Source organism: Brienomyrus brachyistius, unplaced genomic scaffold (genome assembly GCF_023856365.1).
Source record: "Brienomyrus brachyistius isolate T26 unplaced genomic scaffold, BBRACH_0.4 scaffold55, whole genome shotgun sequence".
NCBI lineage: Eukaryota > Metazoa > Chordata > Actinopteri > Osteoglossiformes > Mormyridae > Brienomyrus > Brienomyrus brachyistius.
The window spans coordinates 1515616-1538256 of record NW_026042330.1 but is presented as its reverse complement, the minus strand read 5'-3'; the positions used below and the strand labels follow the sequence as shown (position 1 = coordinate 1538256).

The following is a 22641-nucleotide window of genomic DNA, read 5'->3' as shown; positions in this document are numbered from 1 at the left end:
GTGCTGTTTTATTACTGGACTTCTGTGCTCGTCACGGATTGTCCAAAATGAACACCATGTTCAAACATAAGGGTGTCCATATGTGCAGTTGGAATCAGGACACCCTAGGCCGCAGTTCAGTGATCGACTTCGTGGTCATGTCATCGGACTTGTGAGAAGGCATTTGACCATGTACCTTGGGGAGGCCTGTGGGGAGTGCTCCGGGAGTACGGGTTGCGGGGCTGCCTTATAAGGACTGTTTGGTCCCTGTACAACCAGTGTCAGAGCTTAGTCCGCATTGTTGGCAGTAAGTCGGACTCGCTTACGGTGATGGTTGGACTGTGCCAGGTGTGACAACAAGGCACTGACAGAGAAAAGGGTGGAACAGGCTAGGAAAGTGAGGAAGAGAGACATGAAAAAGAATGCAAAGAGAAGCAGAGCAAAATGTCTGCTAGCAGGTAAGCAGGAATAAGGCCCGCAGGTTCAAAATGTACTGAAGTGTTGTTCTACTCCAGGGACAATGAATGGCCAAGTGAAATGGATTAGTAAGTATAAGGCTGTCCCATTGTTTAAATGTGAGGTATATCACTGTGTATAACATTTTAACTAATTTAATTCATTCATTCATTCATTATGTGAAGAGTGGGATGGTACATGTTGGAGATTGAAGACATATTCAGAGCCCAGCCTAGATGCATCCAGTGTGGGAGGAGGAAGGAGCCACAAATCAAGGCCAGTAACAACCCACAGATGGATGGAGCCATGAGGAGCAGGAACGTAATTGGGCCGGGCAAGACTCTCCCTACCTGGCTCTGCATCTTGCTCTGCTGCTTCAGACGGAGGTTCTCTGGGGTGTCGGCCACACTGGTGAAAGAGGTCTTGGGGTAGTGTCTAAAAAATTTTTTTTAAAAAAAGGGACACGTGTTACATAGCCACTGGCGAGCAACCAGGGTAAAACAAACTCTGTTTTTGACAGACGTGAAATATTCATGCTGCCCACCCCACTGACGGTCCTGCTCCTCCAGCCTGCGAAGCCAAATGGGGCATATGGTGATCAGTATGCGTGCCTGGGGAAGGGGGCGTGGGCCATAAAACTGCCCCGCTAAGAGCCCTGACAGAGGCCCTGAGCTGCCCCAACAAGCCATCATCATCATGGTGCTGGCTTCACCTCATCAGGCTCATGTGTCACCCACAAAAACACAAGGTCTCACACAGCACTTGCAACTCCCCCTTTACAAGCAAGGCAGGTCATCTTAACATCTTAACTGCAATCCATAACCATGAGCTTCAGCCGAATAGAGAGCAAACACTCATGTATACAGACGCACGAGTACATGTAGATAAGCATCTTGCTTGCGTGGGGCAGTGTGATGGAGGCTCAGGCTTCATTCCATCAGCACACATTCAGCAATCCCCCTCCACCCCAGCCTCAATCTTTATGACTCTTTCACACTGCATTCCACATTTCAGTGGAATTGATACACAGAAAGGTGCTGATATTTTCGGTTTTTTATTTATTTATTATTATTATTTTTTTAATTCAGGTACCAATTTTACATTTACATATATGATTTGTTTTGCAGACACTTATCCAAAGCAAAACAGGCCTACATCTTTTTGTAGAAGGGTCAGGCAGTACCTGAATCATCTGGGGTTAAGAGCCTAGGGGCCCAGCAGAGATAACAGCATTTGCTGACACAGCATCGAAACTGCAGAGCCACACACTGCTGCACGTGAGCCATGGTTCCCCCTTCATGTTTTTCTTCAAGGAATGTAATTGCATGTCATGGGCCTGTTTAATTTTTCTCATAATTCTTCTAAAAAGCGTCACAGATGTGATGGTACCATCATGTTCATTATGAAGGGCAAACCACACGATTGCTCTCTGACACAGCGCCTTCTCTCCGGAGCTCCTCTCAGAGCACCCTTTTTTGTCACCTTCCATCCTACCCACCAGCTTAGTCAAGTTTGCACAAGTTAACCAATTAATCTACAGTAAATTGCAAATTTGGCAGAGATACCATTTTTCCAACAGGTGGCAACACAACCAGTTGTATATAATTTGTTTGTACTTGTTTCAAACTGAGTTCAGAAAAGCATAGTTACTAATTGAAGAGAGTCTCCAATCGTACTCAAAACTAACAAAAACATTTGTATTAAAAATATATAAAAAGTTCATTTTATATGAACTGGGGTGTTAACAATATGCAAAGTTTACAGTTTGGCACAAACCTCAGTTCTGGTACAATTTTAGTATAACAGGGAAGATATTTGGTTTTAAATTATTTATTATTAAAACTGCAAACAATTAGTTGGAAACCAAAAGACAAAAGTCTGAAAGTTTGTTGACATGTCTGAATAACAAAAAGAGACTTATCTGCACATTGTAGATATGTTTCAGATATGTAAAATGTATAACACCATAATCGTAATGAATAAAATCCTGTCTGAATCCTGCATTCCCTACTACCAAGCAGGGTCATATATCTGACAAAAAACTAAGGTTGTATGGCTGTTTATTGTATTTTTAAACCCAGTCTGAATTTCCTTGCAAAAGCTCCATGTGGATAGTAACTTACAGAGGCTAGTTTTGCCTTGCTCCAGTCATACATACACTCGGACAATGTCTCAAATGAGGTGACATGTTGGATGCATTTCTAGCAGCATATTAGAGTTTAGCACCGCATAAATCAACAGACAGACAACCTAGGTTTATCGATTCCGATATCACGGACCATGATTCTAATCAAAAATATTGTGATATGGACAATATGGCCGAAAAATTGAGATGAAAAGCAGCACATCTGCAGCACATTTATACTGACCACCCTTTTATAAATTACCTCCCACCCCAGAGGCAAATCTTTCTTGTCCCTTTACCACAGCCTTGCTCCATTTACCACTAGCTGGGGCACATACACTCGTTACTAGAGCACTGTACAGCTCCCTGGTACATGAGATAGCACCTCATGAATAACCTAAAAGGGCCAACACTCAAGGGAAATGATCTCAGGGTTTTTTTTGCTCCTGGTTTTGCATTCTGTAGGGACAAGTTCAGTGTGGCATATGAACCATATATGACCTTCAAAAGCTCACAAGCAGCCAAACACATGCACAATGTATGCAGCTGTTCAAACATCTGGACCCTGAGAAGCTCCACACTGCATGAAGCCTGGGCGTCAGTGAACACACACACACCCACACACACCACAGTGCTGCTCAGGTAGACGCCAGTCAAATATGAACGCACCCACACACAATCGCTGGACATGCACTGCAGCTGCTGTTAGAGGCAGTACTACTTGTGAGGAAGCTCATGATGCAGCACAAACATAACCACTTTCCAGAAACAACCTTCAGCTCTCATCCGTTTTCTGCATCTCTAACTGCACTGCAACAGACAAACCAAAGAGGCTGAAAAAGGCCGGCTGGGAGAAACAGCAGCAGCAAACTTCCTTTGACTAACAAGCTAGCAGGTAGCAAGTGTGAAATCTCATTAACAGAACAATGCATCAAAGGCCTAATGGAGAATTCTGAGCAAAAGTCACTGACAAGCATGCTCTTGCACATACCATCGGGCTGTGACTATTCTTTCTTATATGCATATACAGTGAAAACCACAGTGATCAAATCTGTCTGGATAAAATTGATCACTATAAACAAATTAGCATTATAACCGATTTTATTATTATTCTTTATGTCTCAAGTAGATTACCATCCAATTGACATTTGTATATTTATTACATAAATATAAGGTAATAAAACTGGCAGCGTCACAATGTACTGAATTTTATTGCCTTTCAAATCAGTGCTGCCGTTTCAAAAATTACAGTACTGTACAAATTAAGTTACTGAACTGTGTACAATTCAAATATGCCAAAATACACTTTATGTACAGTACTGGACTAACATTTTTTCACTGCTGCATCTTGTTGGCTCGTGTTTGGCAGTTTATCATAAGCTTTGATGAGAGTCTATATTTATCACTGAACAAAAAGTAACTTTTTTCCCCGTCATGCTTTCTGTGCATGCAGCATTAGCCTCAGGTAGCTAGCCAGAAGCGGACGGGTTACCGCAAGGTATTGAAGTAGGCTTGTCAAAGTAAAATAAATAAATAAATAAATTCCATATATTCTCATGTGTAGTACTAAAAAAAAAAAAAAACCACTATTAAACAGTATTTTTACAGGAATGATTCAGTCCCAAGCTTTTTGATCCATACGAGTTGTTGAGAACTATAACCATGATCACAATAAACGGTTTCCACTGTATATCATATCTAGGGCAGTCACTCTTGATTATATTAAATCTACCAATTAATTTGAAGATTAATTCACTAACTGTTTATGTTATACATTATTTATGTGCATACGCGCAGCAGATAGACTCGGCTGGTAGCAATGTGAACTTTTTCCAGCATCATTCAGCCCACACACACACACGACATTCACAAAATCAAAAAGCTGTAAGATATTTCATTTTATACATTAAATAAAATGGGCACCATATATCATGAAGAATCAATAGATGCCTTCTTTAAAGATGCTGCATTGTAGTAATGCAGTGTAACATTTAAGCTGTGATGACTACATTTTCATTCAATTTGAAAGTGATGTGGTCTCACACAGAGACTTTCACTCTATTTGTACTCCCATCCATCATGCTCCATATCTTCCTTCCACGATACTGCTGATTAATTGAATTTAATCTAGTAGTCCTGACTGCTCTGCTCATATCTTTTCTGTTCACCTGTCAATTGCCTGCATTAGTCAGCTCAGAACACATCCAGTGACTTTCTGTACAGGGCTAAAGATTGTTCAGTGACAAAGAAAATTCTATTCATATATATTTTTTTAAAAGAGCTCTCAAATCAGACGAATTGATTGTGATATGTTAACTATAAGATCATCAGTGAAGAAGCTTAAAACAATTTAATGGGTTACACTCTTCCACCCAATAAATGCTACTAAAAGAAAAAAGAAACTGTTTTAGACTACATGATGCTCATCAGGTATAAGTCTGGTGATTGCTGCAGATATGCACAGACTGCATGACGCATAGCTCAAAGCTCTACAGGCCCTGCACCAGCGAGGCCTTGATACCCACTGCGCTTGTGGTTAACCCACTGGTTACTGTGGCAACCATATACGCTGAGAACAGTGACATACAAGCCAGGTAAAACCCACACACACACACGCAAGGCGGATGAACCATGCGTGACATGCAGAATATCAATGCAGCTGAAACAGAGCCCAGAGCAACAGCAATGTGGATCTGTACTGCACGTACCAATCACCCACACCTCACAAGCACAACTCTTAGGCACTTCTCATGAAAGCCCACATACACACCACCCAACCCAAGAGACATAGCAGCTATAGCTTCAAAAGCAGTCACAGGGAACCTGAAAACCTCCCAGGTGGCCTGTCCTCCTGTCAAGCCACAACAACTAGTGAGAGGTCTATGCGGACTTCAAAACAATGGAGTTCAGGGCGACAGATCCACCATAAGCAATGGTTGCGAAAAAGGCAGTGGCTGGTGTCCCAAAAACACAAAGTGAGTCGGGAGGGAAAACAGAAGGGCAAACTCACCAGCAAGACGTCCCAGTGGTGTAGTCAAAAAATGCTGTATATTAAGGCTGGCAACATTATATCGATTTGTTAAGCAGATTAGTAGTACAGCTAAAATACTAAGAGATCTTTAGGATAAACAAGGCAAAAAGACGGTTGCATGGCGATGCTGTACTTTTTGAAATTTAAAGTCAGACGAGTTAAACATAAGGATATGCCAAATTTATACTGATTAACAACGTTGGACGTCAAAGAGCCTCATTGATATTTTAGCCGTACTACTAATATGCTTAAATTGTGGGCATAAAAAATATGTTCATATAGTACGAAAAGCTGCTGTTTGGCCAAATGTTGCACCTGTCATCTAAAGCCCCAGTGCACATGTGCGATATAAAACTGATATGATATAAAGTCCCCAACGAGCCAAACGAGCTTGATGGGCCGAATGACCTCTCCTTTATAAATGTATGTTCTTATGCAAGTCTGGATTTCACTAAAATACCAGGCAGGAAGGGTCATGACTGTGTCAACAATGACAACTACTCACTAAATTAATTATCTACAGAAGCTGGTCTGCATGGGGCCAGCATCTGTTCTGCCATCCTAAATATTGTGATAAATATCGTGATAAATGCTAACTATGTAGCATCAGAAACCACAATAATGGCCAGGGAGCAGCAAGAATCCCCATTCCACCTTGCCAGCTACACTGCAACACCACATTGACAACTTCCTCTGTGCAACCACGTAGCGCAGACTGCCGAGGCAGGCAGAGGGAGGTGGCACTAAGACACTGTTTCAAAGTCTGTAACATCTCCCAGCATCCCATTCTCAAGAGCTCACTGGGGGATTTTAGAATTTGTGCCTGCCCTCCTTATTCAACACAGCACTCAGACCCCAGAGTGATGCCCTACTGCCTCAACACTCAAACCTGCCAGCAATTAAGAAACTCAAAGGAAGTAATGTCGTGCAACATGGACAACACAAGCTCTCATCAGTGTCATCAGCTCAGAGCCACCACTGAACTGGGGACTTTAATTTCAATCACATGGGCCATAATCTGACAATCTCTAAGTGAGGTCACAGAGGCGACCCCCACAAAGAGCCAGGCTATGGGGATGGCTGCTCCCACCCTACCTTGCTCTCAACATAGCAAATAAAGCACTTTGTGAAAATGAGAGTACCCTTCACATGAGGGACAAACTATTTTCACTGGATACCCCCTTTAAAGAATGACTTACAAGTGTTCCCACCATCTTCAGGAAACAGGAGCGGGCAGTAGCGTGGCTCAAAGAAATCAATCACCCAGAAGAGGGGTTGGGGGTTATTTGGCAGTCCCCCCCTTCCTGTGAGTACTTAAAACGCTAAAATGCCGGATTAATGGAACTTGTGGAATTTCCCTCCGAAACAAGGGGGATGCAGATAAGGGGACAGTATCATTTCAAAAATGAAATGCAGTGTTGGGGGAGGGAGACTAGCCCGTGGAGCATGTTCTGTTCAGGTGAGATGACAGACTGGATGTGGGTTACAGCATCATGGATATGGTAGTACTCACGCATTGCAGTACGGCCTCTTCTCAAAGCCTTTGTAATTCTTCATATTTAAAGTCATCTTGCACACTTCACAGCTGAAGCATCCTTTGTGCCAGAACTAGAGCAGGACATGAAAAAAGACAAGGTCCTGTCAGTATCATTTCCTGCTCCATACTGCCACGCTCCTTACAGGGCCACACATACTCTCACAGGTTTGCAATTATATCTTTGTGGGGACTCTCCATTCATTTCTATGACGAAAACTCTAATCCCGACAAAATGCCCTTAACCCCTACCTAGCCCTAACCTTTTAACCATAAGTAACCAAACAAAATACAGTTTTGGCATTTTTACTTTTTTGATTGCATTCACAGGTCTTTGTGCGGACATGAAAAATGGTCTCCACATCATCAGAATATGAGGTCCCCACAATATGACAAACATAATCCACACTGCTTATATTTTTACACTTCTCACAGTAAAGAGTGGATTGTATTAATAGGGTTAGTCTGCAGTTTGAACTTGGAGGACTCAAGTCCAGAGGAACTTCCTCAACTCAAAACAGGATTCAAGTTCCTTAGGTGTGAACCAAGCCTCCACAGACTGGCACCAGAGCCACAAACACAGAACTTGGCCCCGCCTCCCCAACGCTCCAGGTTCATGCCTCTAGTGTAGCTTAACCCTTTTTCACACTGGTCCCCCAGGCACTTGCCGCATTTGGTTTTTGTGGAGTAGCACACCCCTTAGTAATTGTGAGAGAGCCTGGCAACAAAGTCAATGTGGAATGGGTGGTCAGGGGGAGTTTATGCATCAAAATGTCTGAATCCAGAAGAGAGAGAAAACAACGGACAACTGTTCTAGTACTACTTGCACTCACTCCCGCTTTCCTTGCCAATTGCTCACTAAACCCGCCCCCCCCTCCCCATTCACATTTGGCTGTGGGGTTGGAGATCAAGGCCCAATGAGACATGGGGAGAGGCATGCAGTGGTGGGTGGAGGGATCTGGAGGAACCTGGGCAGAGCAGAGGAAGAAGCAAAGATCTGGCTGTTATTTCATCAGGGGAATGACAGAGACTGATGGAAGGAGGGGGGGGGCAACAAAAAGGAATGAGACCCAGTTAAAAAACCCAAGCCCTCCATCAAAAAAAAACAAAACAAAAAAAAGGACGACGACATGCTGCAGGAGCACCAGCGCTGGGATGAATTGGCAATCTTGCTGGGAGCAGAATTCTCACACTGGACCGCACCTCTCTTTCTCTCACGCACACATACATACATACAATTAAACTGAAAAGCCAGGACAGTCTGCTTTTCTAGCAGAGTGTTCCAGGATGAACTCTCAGGGTCTGTTCTGTGAAACGCAATTTTCTGGTTTGTCCCAAATATACATAAAACGTAAAACATATTCATTGAAATAAAACACAAATGACTCATTCAGATCTCTCTGAGTTGAACTGTCAGTGGAGAATCACCACTAGCAACATGAAGAACCATTTTATATATTGATTTTTCAGGAATTAACATTATAGTATTTACCAGTACTTAACATAATAAAGTTGACCGTGTTATATGATGTCGCTTTGCATTTCAGCTAAATTATAAACCTCAAAGAACAAACCGGAAAGTCTATTTTTGTTCAGAAACTGAAGTGCTTCAGTGGCTAACATACAAGGATTGATGATGTAAACATTTCACTCAAGTCTAGATCCAAACATTTTATTTGTTACCAAAGTAATTCATTATACTCTTAACCCTCAGGATGCTTATCCTTAAGAAAGCTGCATGTTGCCTTTGTCCTCAGGCAGTGCTGAAGGCCTCTTGGGGTACAAATATCCAGGCAGGTCTGAGAGCTTCTGCAGACTCAGGGCCACCAGAGCTAGCAGCACAACCAGGACACTGCAGGAGTGGAGTCCCAGATACAGCAGGCTGGTCCACCCTTCACTGCCAGCATAGACACTCCATCTGACAGCCACACGAGCAGTGAGCTCAGCAGGTATGCATAGGCACTTCCAATGATACAGACAGATGCCCCACAACAATCATTCTGAAAAGGTGTGACACCAGCAGTCACACATTGCTCTGCTGAGGATCAGACCTCTTTGATACAAAAAAGAGTGACGATTCGCCTCTGGTGTGGAGCTGAAACACCCAGACGGGTTTGGAAAGTGTCTCTGACTCACCCCAAATGGTCTCCAGCTATTCACGCATGCCCGTGGTCTGCTTGATGACAGTGCGTCAGAGAAGGTGTGTTCAAGTGTGGATCCTGCTCTATCTGCAGAGATTTGCACTTGGTTAATGGCCATGTGCCTCTGTCTGTGCGTGGGCATGCTGTGCTATGCTGCCCTGCATGGCGCAGGAAAAACACTGGATCACAAGGCAGAATTATTCTTCCAGAAATAGCAGCTTCTCTTTCTTTCAAAAGAGAAAAAGATGTAAAAGGCTAAGAGAACAGCTGCCTTCACTTTCCTGCCACCTGCACACCGTCCCTGGCAGCACAAGCCTACAGAGGCAAGCAAGAGATCTCAACAAGAACACAACCATTCCCACAACACACAACACTTGTAAGGTTTGCAAGAGGTGAATCTGAGATCCTTTCCTCTGCTTGGCCGTGCTGTCAACTGATCAGAGACCAGTCTGGTTGAAAACTAGAGATGAACCGATATGATATTCAGATCAGTATCGGCGCCAATCCAAACTTTTTTGATAGATCGGTTATCTGCTATACGTGACCGATCCACATCCAATATTTACTCATTTATTTTTTGGCAGTCTCTACAAAGACAGATTTAACACAAAATAGGAGCTATTTGTACAATCAAATGGCAGCTCTTTCCCATTTTGTATGCTTTTTGCGCCATTCAAGCTGAACACTTTTCCCCAGTGTTAATTTTCTCAACATTTTGATAAGTATTTGTTGACGGCCTTTTATTCCATGATGGAATTGTAATAACAAATATAAAAATGGTCAACGAAAATTAAGGTGAAATTACTGATGAATAAACACGAGACTAAACTGCTGGCTCTATTTGGGCAGACAACCTAGATCACAGTAGCCATCTCAAAGCATGGGTTGCTATCCTTTTTAACCAGGCAAAAAATATGCAAGTGCGTTACAGTTCTCACTGTCCCGATGTGTTTGGTCGACAGTTTTGGGAAATTGCTGAGAAAACCCCCAGATCTGAGGTAAATTGGAGTGCGATAGGGATTGGCAAATCGGTGCTCTATTGCTGTGTGTGAACTGACCTGATGGAGTCACCAACGTTTCACAGACACACATTAGATGCCTAGCAAGCTAAATATCTGAATCTGTCGGCGACACCAAATCCTGTAGGTGTGAAATGTGCTGCAACTGGCAATGAGTGTGTTAACAAGCCACAGCCAAGGAGAAGTACAAGACACGGGGTAAGGTGAAACCCAAGGGAGGAATTTAGAAAGCTACACTAAGTACGGAAGGGCCAATCCATATTTTTTCAGTTCCGATCCGATTCCGATACACAACTGCCAATATCGATAAAGATTCCAATACGAGGGCTTTTTTTACTTTGTTAGTTATACTTTATATATTAATTTAAGCTAGTAAATATAGATGGAAAAAAAAGTCTCAAAAAATATTTAACTAGGCTACTACAAACATACATAACGTACTGTTCCACCTCATTTGTAGGTCTTGTTTTAAGGGTTTTTTGAAGCATTTGCAGATCAATATGAATATCTTTAAAACAAGTATACACAAGTGACAAATGCTTACGATTTTACCCAATTTCTCTCTCATTTGCATCAGCTCAGTTACACTTTGTTGCGATGGCAGCCCCTCTTGTATCAAGCTGCAGCGAGTTTGCAACAGTCCAAGTTAGCGACTCAAATCATTCATTGCTTTTTTTTTGTCTCGTGCAGTTGTGTGCTCTTTGTTAAGTGGGATTGTCCATTAAACGCTATTCCCACCTCTCAAAACTATTTTATAAAGGATCGTCAGAGGACAGAAGTATCTTTCTAAAAATAAAACTAAATAAGTAAACTATCTAGTAAACAGAAACAAGCATAATGTTTAGTCCTAAATACGACACTAATGTCCCCTTTTTGTCATTTCACAAATTTTACTGTATTATGTACCTTCTATTTTTGAAGCAATCGTGAAGTTTTGCATGGGGTTAAATGGATGCTTGATAGGTGTTTAGAATCCCTAATAAAAATTACAGTATGAAATAGCCATACCAGTTAAATGACAAAAAAACTGACTATAATTAGACTAAAATTAAACCCGAGTTCGACTGATTAAATCTCAACTAAAACAAAACAAAAGACTAAAACGTGACTTTAATCCAACTACAATTTTCAGTAAGTGACCAAGACTAAATTTTAAATTCTTACGAAAATTAACACTGGTTTTTCACTACTCAGTGGGTGTGAGTGAAGTAACTACCGCCTGCTGTGACGTCACACATATATATATGGATTGCATTACACGTTTTCTAACTAACTTTAGCCATTCATTTTTATACATGAAAAGTATGGTAAGTCAGTAACACATTCTCAGCCCAGATGACTAAGCGTCATAGGGTATGCTTCAATCAGCATATGACAACACCGCTTTGCAGTGAGGAGCGAAGAACATCAAAAGAGGGGTGACAATCTGGGAGTATTTTACACTTTTAACAGCAACTTCCCTGCTCAAACACACCCAAGCCTGACTGAATTAGGTGTGTTTCAGCAGGGAAATGTGCAAACTGTGTTACAAAATGACTCTCCAGGACCAGAAGTGGAAACCCTGCTCCAAAGAATAGCATATCCAGAAAGCATCGAAAACTTTTGAAACGTCTAACATGGGCTTACTGATAACAGAATCAAGCAGATTCACCAACAACTTCAAACTGCTGTATGACAACGCATAAGGGCTGCAGCTATCGATTATTTTACTGATCGAATATTTTATCGATTATTCCATCGAGTAATCGGATAAAAAAAAAACTTTTCTTATTAAAGAGCAATCGTAACTATTCTTAAAATGAATAGCTCATGGGAACATTTTTAATGATTGAACTCCATACAACAAATGACAAAAGAACTAAACCCTTTTAGTGCATTTATGTACATATTTGTTTTGCTTTTTAAAAGAAAACGCTTAAATGCAAAAATAAAATATGTCAAAATCACTGAAAAAAGGTATACATATCTTAAGGCATAAATTAAAATGACCTTTACTCTCTGATGTTGTACATCAGTATACAACATCTGATGTTGTATAGGAGGCATAAAAAAAGCTCTGACAGGATTGCGTCTCCCGAATGAGGTAGGAATGTGCATGTTGCATGTGTGTGTAAGTGAATGTGAGTGAGAGTGTGTGTGTGTAAGCCTTTAAAGGAGCATATGTGGCGTTTGGATAATTCAGTGTCTCAGAGTTTTACTGGTCCAAGGCTTTTGGAGGAAGGGGGGTGGGTAAATTTTGTGTTATATTTATAATATATTATTTATATAATTATGTCATATTATAGGGGCAGGATGGTGGTGCAGTGGTTAGCACTGTTGCCTCACACCTCGGACCCGGGTTCGAGTCTCCGCCTGGGTCACGTGTGTGGAGATTGCATGTTCTCCCCATGTCGTCATGGGGTTTCCTCCGGGTACTCCGGTTTCTCCCCACAATACAAAGACATGCTGAGGCTAATGGACTTGCCGAATTGCCCGCAGGTGTGCGAGTGTGCCCTGTGATGGGCTGGCCCCCCATCCTGGGTTGTTCCCTGCCTCATGCCCATTGCTCCGGACCCCCCACGACCCAGGAGGATAATTGGTTTGAAAAATGGATGGATGGATGTCATATTACTCATATTACTCTAAATCTAATATTACTAAAGCCTTGAAACAGATCTAGTTGACTACACCCCAGGCTCCCCTTTAGACTCACCCCTGCATGCTGCAGGTATCACTGTGGCAAAGTGTGACGGCTGCTGTCAACCTGCTGCAAGTGACACAATATTTAAATTTAGCAAAACTAAACTAACAGTTGATCTGCATACAAACAGCTTCTATTTTAACTTGTATAGCTTTACTGTAACCTTGCTGCTGTAGAAGACAAACGGCGGTTGAAGGGAGCAGCTGAAAACATCGCTTTTCTTCACCTTTCAGCGTATTGAACAGCTGGTTTGGTTAAGGATTCTCGCCAGCTCTTTACCAGTAAACGTTTAGTAGCGATTACAAGCACTGCTGTTTTCCGTCACTCCACCTGAGTTCACCATCTCTGTAATGGAACTGTCACTTTGCTGTTAGTGTATAGACAGGCTCCAGCTCCATGTTAATTAACTATGAGAGCATAATTTTCACTGCTGTTGTGTTAGTGTTTTTTATTGAGGAAAAATAGGGGCTGCTTGGGCTGAATCTCGTTATACTTTTTTTATTCACACATATGCCCATAAATACGTTTCTATAGCAGGTCTGTTTTAGCAGTGAATGCGAGTGAAGCACTTGCACTTACTTTGTATACTGGTTCCGCTCTGTGGACTGGATGCATAGACTGGGTGCTTTCTGTTGAGATGTTGAATCATGGACGTTGTGCTATTGTTGTAAGCCAATTTGGCTTCACAATAGACACACTGTACAGTATTTTTGATTTTCTTTTGCTTGAAACGGTCTCAAACTTTTTTTGCCCGTTTCTCTAACTTTCCTCGCTATTTTCCCTGTCTGCCTCCATTGCGCCATCAAATCAAACCCGCTCCACGTAATGCAGCGTAAGCACACTGCGACAGTAATAATCCTCCGAGTGAAACACGGTGATTACCAAGCAGTACATAGTCATGCGGATTACACGAAGCATCGACGCAAAGAATTTGCATCGAGGATTTTTTGTAATCAAGTTAGTGTTACTTGATGAATCGTTGCAGCCCTACAACACATTAGTAGGATGACCCCTTAAAGGAAAACCCCATACCTGACTGAACTCCGAGCACACAACAAAAAGCAGACTGCAGAGATCCTTAAATGGAATTGATACACACCTACAGTAGGGGTCCTGGAGACCAAGGATTCAGATATTCAACTCTACTCAGCGAGTACAGAAAATCTGCACAGCTGTCCATCTTCTCCAGGTAAGAAAATCACAGGGCCATCTCTGCAGCATTAACTAGTGCAGAGCTAAATTACTACCAAAATGTCCCCACTGCCTCTCAGTCAGAGTCCCTTAATTCCCTTCATGGTTCAGCTAAACCTATTAAATACCCCTTCTTGTGCAAAGACAATCACTCTCAACTGCTACAAACTTGAGCTGAAGATACCATGACGCTACGCATTTAAAGGGGGGGGGTGCTTCTAAATCATAATTCCCTCTATTATGGTCACTCCAAATAGTGGTGCACCAACATGGAAATTTTGGCTGATACAGATAACCGATATCTCTTATTGATGACTGACAAACCTCTGAACTCCATCGATCTGCAGTGAAAAGGAATGTGTGCAGCAATCACATCAAATAATGTAGGCAGTGAGACATCAGCAAAGTAGTAATGACTTGGGAGACCGCAGCAAGGTTTTAAGTGGGGAATTCGCCAACAAAAAGCCCTTGTCCGCCACCTCAGAAAATGGCTGATCAGTCAATGCAATCATCTCCATTATTTTAGTATAACTGTGTCTTTAGCGGGGGCGGCATGGTGGTGCAGTGGTTAGCACTGTGTGTGTGTGGAGTTTGCATGTTCTCCCCATGTCGTCGTGGGGTTTCCTCCGGGTACTCCGGTTTCCCCCCACAGTCCAAAAACATGCTGAGGCTAATTGGAGTTGCTAAATTGCCCGTAGGAATGCATGTGTGAGTGAATGGTGTTTGAGTATGCCCTGCGATGGGCTGGCCCCCCATCTTGGGTTGTTCCCTGCCGCGTGCCCATTGCTTCCGGGATAGGCTCCGGACCCCCCTCGACCCAGTAGGATAAGCGGCTTGGAAAATGGATGGATGGATGTGTCTTTAGCTCTGGAGATGCTAACTTGACTATCATTTACCAATGTTGACTAAAATTAATACATATGACCGATGCAAATGTCTTGATTCTCAACAAAAATTGGATAGCACTGAAAGACCCAAAGAACAGACTCAACAGAAACACACACAATCCAGCACACAAACGTCATGGCTGCAGGTTAACCACGCCTCCTTCAGCAGTTTTGCCAGAGACTCAGACAGGTTGGTGAGGCTGTCTGTCACAGTGACCAACCACAGCTTGTTCACTGGACGAACGTTCTACAGCAAAATGCCAGTGGACATGTCCCACAGAAAGTGTCAGTACCTCTCAATCGCCAATGTGCTGATATAAATGCTCAAGACACAGAAGCCAAAACCAAATCTCCTCCTGTCACAACTGAGAGGGAGAAAAATTGACTGGGTAGCGTGGATCCACACAGCCTGATTCATAAGGTTATACAACAAAATCAGAATATGGCGAATTGTTTAACTGACAATTAAATTCCAAATTTTAGCCAAGATAGTGAATAAACGACAAATTAGTTCAGTTAAGCCAAGTATCAAACAGGGTTTAAACTTCACCAAAGTACACAAACAGCCACAAAAGTCAGTATAACAGAAGTAGGGGCATGGAGACTCCTCAAAGGAACCATCACAACATTCTGAGCTGTGGTGTGGTGTGGTGTAGGCATTTCTGGTGCTTTGCGCAGCTCACTGAACCTCCAGTCCTTATCGCCCGACTGTACTCAGAGCCTCAGCTGGAGACAGGAGTCCAACCTGGGGGCTGTATTATGCATGAAGCGAGATTTTTTTTGCACTAGATAACTTGTCAGATTTAAAGTTTAAATGGACTGTTCACTTGCATTTAGTTCAGACTAACTTTTTTTATTTAAGGTATCTTGCTACCCCAAAAATCCAGCTTCCTGGTACAGGCCCAGAGTATCTAGCATTCTTGGCAACAAGGCATTCCTTCTAAATTGTTCTTTCACCCTCATTACAACTACAGTGCTCCTTGGGCTTTTCCAATACCCATTCAGACCTGAGAAAAAGAGGACAATGCCAAGGAAAATGGGTCATTTGCACATTCTCCTGGGATGTTAGTAGAACAGTAAAACGCTTTGAGACAATGTAATGTTCTGAAAAAGCACTATGCCAATAAAATTGAATTGAATGAACACTCGGTATCCACGTTCTCCTTTAGGTCAGAAGAGAGTACAAAAAACTGACATAGTCAGAGAAGTGTTCAAAAAACGTCTTTGGTATCTCACTCGTTTCACATGAACACGATGAAAATCGAATCGTAGACATTATGTCATACCTTTGGCTGTAATTAATGCACATGTGTCATCTGGAGCAATGAACTACTGTGGACGCGATCAGTTATGCAGCTACAGTTCAGTTTAAGATGTTTAATAAATGTCCGCGTCTTTAAATGCTTTCTATCGCGGCGTTCAGAGACCACACCTTTTCTCTTTTCTCGTTTTTTGTAAAGGAGGAAACAACATCCGGAAAAGAAAAACCGAACAGCATCGCTAACCTCAAAAAAGTAAAAATAGCGACGCGAACAAAGGTCAGCAGCTCGGCGAACCAAATTAAAGGCGAAACACGGTGACTGCCAGTTACGTACATATTATATATAAAATGATTTTTAAAAGGTTAAAGTTTATATGCGGGAGCAACTTCCACGGGCCAAGACTGTTTTGACTTAAAGGACTGGCAGTATGCACCTCATTTCGAGGTAAAACTATATATGGTACAACAGCCAGAAGTAATAAAATCTACTTTTCAACTTTCGCTAGCCTAGACCCCCCCCCGGACCTCTTGTGAGATCATCCTTTCGTCGGGTAGTTTAGAGGAGTACGGGGGAAGTGCTACTATGCCCTGCTTTGAGGTGGCAGGCAGGCAGTCGGGCAAAGGCGCGTTTTGGTTGCAGAAAAACGCCAAGAATTTCGTTCATTTTGCCCCTGGGACAACAGCAAAAATCCGACCCCCCGGTGGCAGCTTAAGCCAGCACCCGCTCTTTACGAAGAAAAACTGTTGCTGGGATGCACCATCTGAAAGTGTCGATGCGTAACCTAAGTCAAGGTAATTTCTTTACGGCAGAGACATCTGTTCCACAATTCGAAAGGGAGTCAGGAAGGGCCCATATACAATGGCGAATACGGGGAGAAAGCAGCTCCATAACTCCTCCACCAGCAGCCTAGCGATGCCAGCGTGGGCTCGCAAATCGCTCGGAGTACAGAGCTGCACGAGATGCGGCTGAAAAGCGGATGCCCCGGTTATTTACGTGTTACACCGTCACTAACACGCCATGCACCGCCAAACGAGCTCAAACCAGAAACTACCGTTAAACGAGCGCAAAGCATGCACAGCTGGTCGTGCATTCACATTGGGGGAGTTCATTACTCGGCTTAAGCCATGTAGAAACAAGAAAAGCATGCATTTCCCGACCAAACACACCAAAAGGCAGTTTAATGCACTTTATTTTACCAGTATTTATGCGACTGATAGACAAGATAATTCGCCTTTAATGTGACGGAGGATTTTTTTTTTTTTAACTGTACCCAGGAGGTTTGCAAATGCGAGTCGAGAACTACTTCCAGGCAGACTCTACCAGAAATGCACGGTAGATGCGGAATCAGAAAAAAGGCTCGATTTCACAAGCGTTCGCTTCAGGAAGTTGCAAGCTAAATGAGAAACGCACATCAGGGAAAAAGCAGACGGGTTATAAAGACGCTTTAATAGACACATGATAAGTGTTCTCCCCGACTCTTACCTTGTCCAGGCAGTTCACTTTTTCCGTGGGGTACACCACTTTGTTACATCTGCCACACAGGGGATTCATGCTGACAGTTTCTGCGTTCACAACGGCAGATTAAAATACAATATATAAGTAAGACAACCGTCCAACTATCTTTGAACACAGCAGAAAGAACCTCGACTGCAAGGCAGACGCACCCCTCCTAGTACTGGGGACGAACTGTATGAATGTAGCGCTGGCTGTCAGCGAACCTGAAGTGAGTAGCGAGAGCTCAGCCCATTGGTGCGCGATCCCGACGCCGGGAGGGAGGAGGAGATGGTCGCGAGAACGCGGATTTTCATTTGACTTCTTTTGTTGTAGTTCTCACTTGGTCAGGAAATGCGATCCATTTTCAGTATTGATTACGCCTAAAGCGTTTACCATTCGGTCTGAACATTGCGCGGGCATCTGTGTATAGCTATCTGTCAACCCGTATTAATCCTACATAGAATAATTAAAGTAATGGCGCGCAAGTTGAAGTTTCATTTGAAGTATAGTTTAACACACAGTTCATATGATGTTAAGAAAGGTGTAATTAGGAATAGAGTTAATAGAATGACATGTTAGAAAATACCGTTTTAAAACTTAATTACTTTTAACTGAAAAAAACAATGGTCGCTTGTTGAAACCCCGGTTTCGGTAGTCTTGTTTTTACCGCCCTCTTCTGTTGGAAAACAGAAAATCCTTATTGTCCATCTGCGGAAAAACAATAACTTCAATAAAATTGGAACAAAATTAGAAACGGGTAATTCTTATCTTGTTTGAGGTCAGAAAAATAAATAATAATTTCTCCTATGAAGGGCTAAGAGTGCCAAAACACATTTATTTATTTATTTATTTATTTATTTATTTATTTATTTATTTATTTATTTATTTATTTATTTAATGAATCGGTTAATTTTGGCATTCTTGCTCCTCCTTAATTACCCTGCCTAATTAATCCATGTAACTAATGTAATATATGCATTTTTAAATGATGTATATTTCGTGTTTGTAAGAAGACTTTCGTTGGGGGTATAGCTCAGTGGTAGAGCATTTGACTGCAGATCAAGAGGTCCCCGGTTCAAATCCGGGTGCCCCCTACTTTTGTTGTATAGTAATTTTCTTGAAATCAGCACACTGCGTCGGAAACCCGTTTTCTTTCATTTAAAAGGCAGAAAGCAATACAGCAGCTATAGTCATAGAGTAGTGGGTTTGGATAAACCTTTTTAGAACTATAGGGACTATAATTGCGTGATCACATTAGTAATTAAGAACGAAAGACCCGAAGGGGCGCTTTAATTATTTTCTTTTTTTCCAGAGAAACCGGGGCTGACTTTAATACATTTGACTCTTTTTTGCTCTGCGTGAGCTGGATGATACAGCTAGCACTTAAGTCAGTTGATCAGATGTTCTCGCGGATCACTTGTGGTCTAGTATTGACCCCCAGGAGGCAGCAGATCCCAGGTATTAATTCCCTCGCTTCGAACATGTGAGGGATTTTCAGCGCTTTTATTATCTGCGCTGCATTTTCCGATTCATTTTAAGTATTATCTCAGAAAGCATAATGTTGCCTATTTTAACAGAAGCATGCATGTTGTCAGCATTGAAATATATGAATGAACATTTTTTCCTTATTCAAACTCACTGTCTCGTAGAATGTAGTCACATAGAAATACGTAAAAGATGCAGCAACTGATTCTCGATAATGTGCATCTTCGAGACTCTACTCGGAATTTCACCAGTAGAAGGTGCTAAAGTACAACTATCTAGTAAAAGCTTTTATATGGCTCCAGTTCATCCATCATGTGTTCTGTGCAGCTGAGATGAGAGATTTTTGTATGCCTGTCAAGTTCTTCCACTAACTTCTCAACTAATTATTTTGATATGGAACTCTCTCTCTCTGTGATAGTGTGCTGAAACAGGAATCGTCTTTCCCTACCACGGAGATGAGAAACCATGGTTAGTAGCGAACACTATAAATTACTTGTTTTCGTGTATTCACATACCTGTGATAAAGTTTAATTCATAAATTGCACTGGTTGTCAAAACAGTGGATCAAGTCAGGTTCCTAACCAACAGTAATGTTAGCTAGCTAGCTAACTAAGAGTTAACTAAACCATTACTGACAACGATTCTTATTCAACACAACATTACTGTAAACTACAGCAGCAAAAGATACAAGAACTTTAATATGAATAAGGTAACATTCCTCCACTTTCGAAGATGACTACAAATGCTCAGAAGAATATCTGATGGGACAAATGAAATAAATGTGATTGGTGGATTCAGATGGCACCGACTAAAGTTGACCAATTGGGTGAGCAGAGCAGAAATTTGGGTGGACATTGCCCACCCCTGCCCACTTCTAGCTCCAGCCGTGGCCCTATCCCAAAAATGAAAAATAGACCCAGACCATTAGAGCATATGGTGAGCTCAGGGCTATGTGTGGTAGCCTGGTCATCAAAACCCATGCTGTAAAACTTCTAATGCATAGTTCCTGTGCTTCAGAGACAGCTTTAAATTTAGCATGAAGACATAGTTTTCAGACACCATACACTTCAGCAATGAGGGCCCTTTCTGTGATTTTGTGTGGCCTACCACCAGTAGTTAAATCACAATCAGAGAGGAGGGGGGGCCTTGTTGGTTACAGGTATGTAACACCCATGTCAGCATGTTAGGGCATTTGACAGGAGGTGTATTTATGTCACACTAAAGATTGATCCTATTTATCCACTCTCATATCTCAATAAGTACATTATAAAAGGTTCTTTCAGAGTATTGTCGAAAGTGTGGCATTCACCTCACAAACCCCAGCAACTTGCACAGTTTTATTTATTTATTTTTTTATTTAAATGGATTTTGAAACAAAGATGGAAAATAAGAAAATAATTTAATTTTTAATAATTAAAAAAATTAAATTAAGTAACATAAAGGATATTAAACAAAGGAGATATTTATATGCACATCTGTCCCAAATTAATTACAATAATGGTATGAATCATCAGTTTGAAACACTTCACTTCCTACCCCACCATCACTATTGTCTGTGTCTGGTGTCTTCATTAAGCACTGGAAGAAATCTTTGGTTGCAAAAAAAACTTTTGCGTTGTGTAGTCCAATGCAGAGGATGAAGTCTGTGAGACAACTGATCTTCCTTGGTTCAAAAAAGCTGAATTCGGAATGGGATCAAATAAAAAATCAGTCTGCACACGAAGTACAGAGTGTCAGAAATCCTACTGTTACGATCCGCAATCTAGGGTTGAGGACCGACAGAAAGGTAAGGGAAATGGAGAGGGGAAGACAAGACCAGCGAATGGGAAAAGGGAACACGGGAAACAAAGGGATCTTTTTGTTGTATTTCTTTGTATTTATTCACAGACACGTTTACAAACATGAGGTGCGACGAACTTCAGGAGTGACCCAGGCCAAAACAACAACCAAAACTCTAAAGGTAATGAAAACAAGAGAAAATGAAATGACAAACACTAAATCTAACTCCCTAACCAAAACTACAGTAAACACTATGTACGCATAAACAAAAAGGCAGTCAGTCACTCCTTACGCACCTGATAAACATGTACAGAAAACACACATGCAGGCCGAAACACGGCATCCGAAGGGGCGAGGCAAAAAGAGCAGTCAGGAGCTAAGCAAAAGTTCAAAACCAGAAGACAAACAAACCAAAGGCAAAGGTACAAAAAGGGGCGAAGCAGAAAACCAGAAACCAAACAATCAGAACCGTCTTACGCAAGAAGTCAATCAGAAACAGCAAACCATCACAGCAATAGCCAAAAACAAAGCTTGAGCAAGAGTTCAAACTAGATGTGATCAGCAGGCTTTATCCTCAACCGGAACAAAGGGTTAGGGTCAGAGGTCAGAGGGCGGAAGGGGCATGACTGGGAGGCGGGCTGAAACAGCAACTGGTGAGTGGAGCTTGGGGACAGTGTCCTGTAGACATATCCAAAACTGTGAATCTCAGATTCACATTAGGCAGTACTATACAGGTTTCCTGAATGCATTAATATACACATATACACGCATGCACACACACACACACACACACACACACATATATATATATATATATATATATATATATACATATATATATATATATATATATATATATATATATATACATATATACATATATATATATACATATATATATATATATATATATATATATATATATATATGTATATATATATATATATATATATATCAGTGTTTCCCCTACCATTATATTAGAGGGGCGCTTCCCCCCCCAAGGGTATCTCCCCCCCCCCCCCTTGAAAGACAAGTTAATTTTATTTTGTACGCACTGCGCCAAGTGACGCAAATGTTTTCTATAGGCCACCAGTTAATTTTTCAATAGCTTTGTTTACACCTTTGTATGCATCTCCAGTTATCTGTGGCTGAGACAATCAAATGAAAATGATCTGGAACAGTACGCCACAGATGGGACTAGATCATATTCCAATAACTTAATTTGACTGTCTCAGATAATTGGAGACGCATACAAAGTTGTAATGCATTTCCAGTTCAAACTACCTGTTGAGCCAAAAAGCTACAGGAAAATTAACTGGTACAGAAAACATGTCCTCCACCCACTGGAGACATGGTTAACAGTTATACACATAGGTTTACAAATAAATCAATACCCCCATTTAAACCTATTAAAAAAAATACTAATAATAATAAAACAAACTGGTTGTCATCAGAAACATTGTGAAGCGCTCTGAAATGTGTCTATATGCCAGACCTAATACACTTTGAGACCCCTGGCCTTTAGTCCTTAAACCAAGCCAGACACAGTTCAACACCTTTGGTAATAAAGGAAGACAT

General features: G+C 41.7%; 1 protein-coding gene and 1 non-coding gene across 2 annotated transcripts in view; one reads left to right on the top strand and one right to left on the bottom strand.

The window, feature by feature from the left end:
- LOC125724137 (LIM and SH3 domain protein 1-like) overlaps positions 1–18025 on the bottom strand; it is a 29753-nt gene extending 11728 nt beyond the window's left edge. Inside the window, exons 1-3 of the mRNA XM_049001104.1 lie at positions 17788–18025; positions 7105–7199; positions 786–870 (exon numbers count right to left, since the gene is read on the bottom strand). Of these exons, the coding sequence (XP_048857061.1) occupies positions 786–870; positions 7105–7199; positions 17788–17856 (249 nt within the window). The 5' untranslated portion in view covers positions 17857–18025. The remainder of the gene's footprint in view (positions 1–785; positions 871–7104; positions 7200–17787) is intronic.
- Positions 18026–18821: 796 nt separating this feature from the next.
- On the top strand, positions 18822–18893 carry trnac-gca (transfer RNA cysteine (anticodon GCA)). The gene has a single exon. It is a non-coding gene; the product is annotated as a tRNA-Cys (tRNA).
- The last annotated feature ends 3748 nt before the right edge of the window (positions 18894–22641 follow it).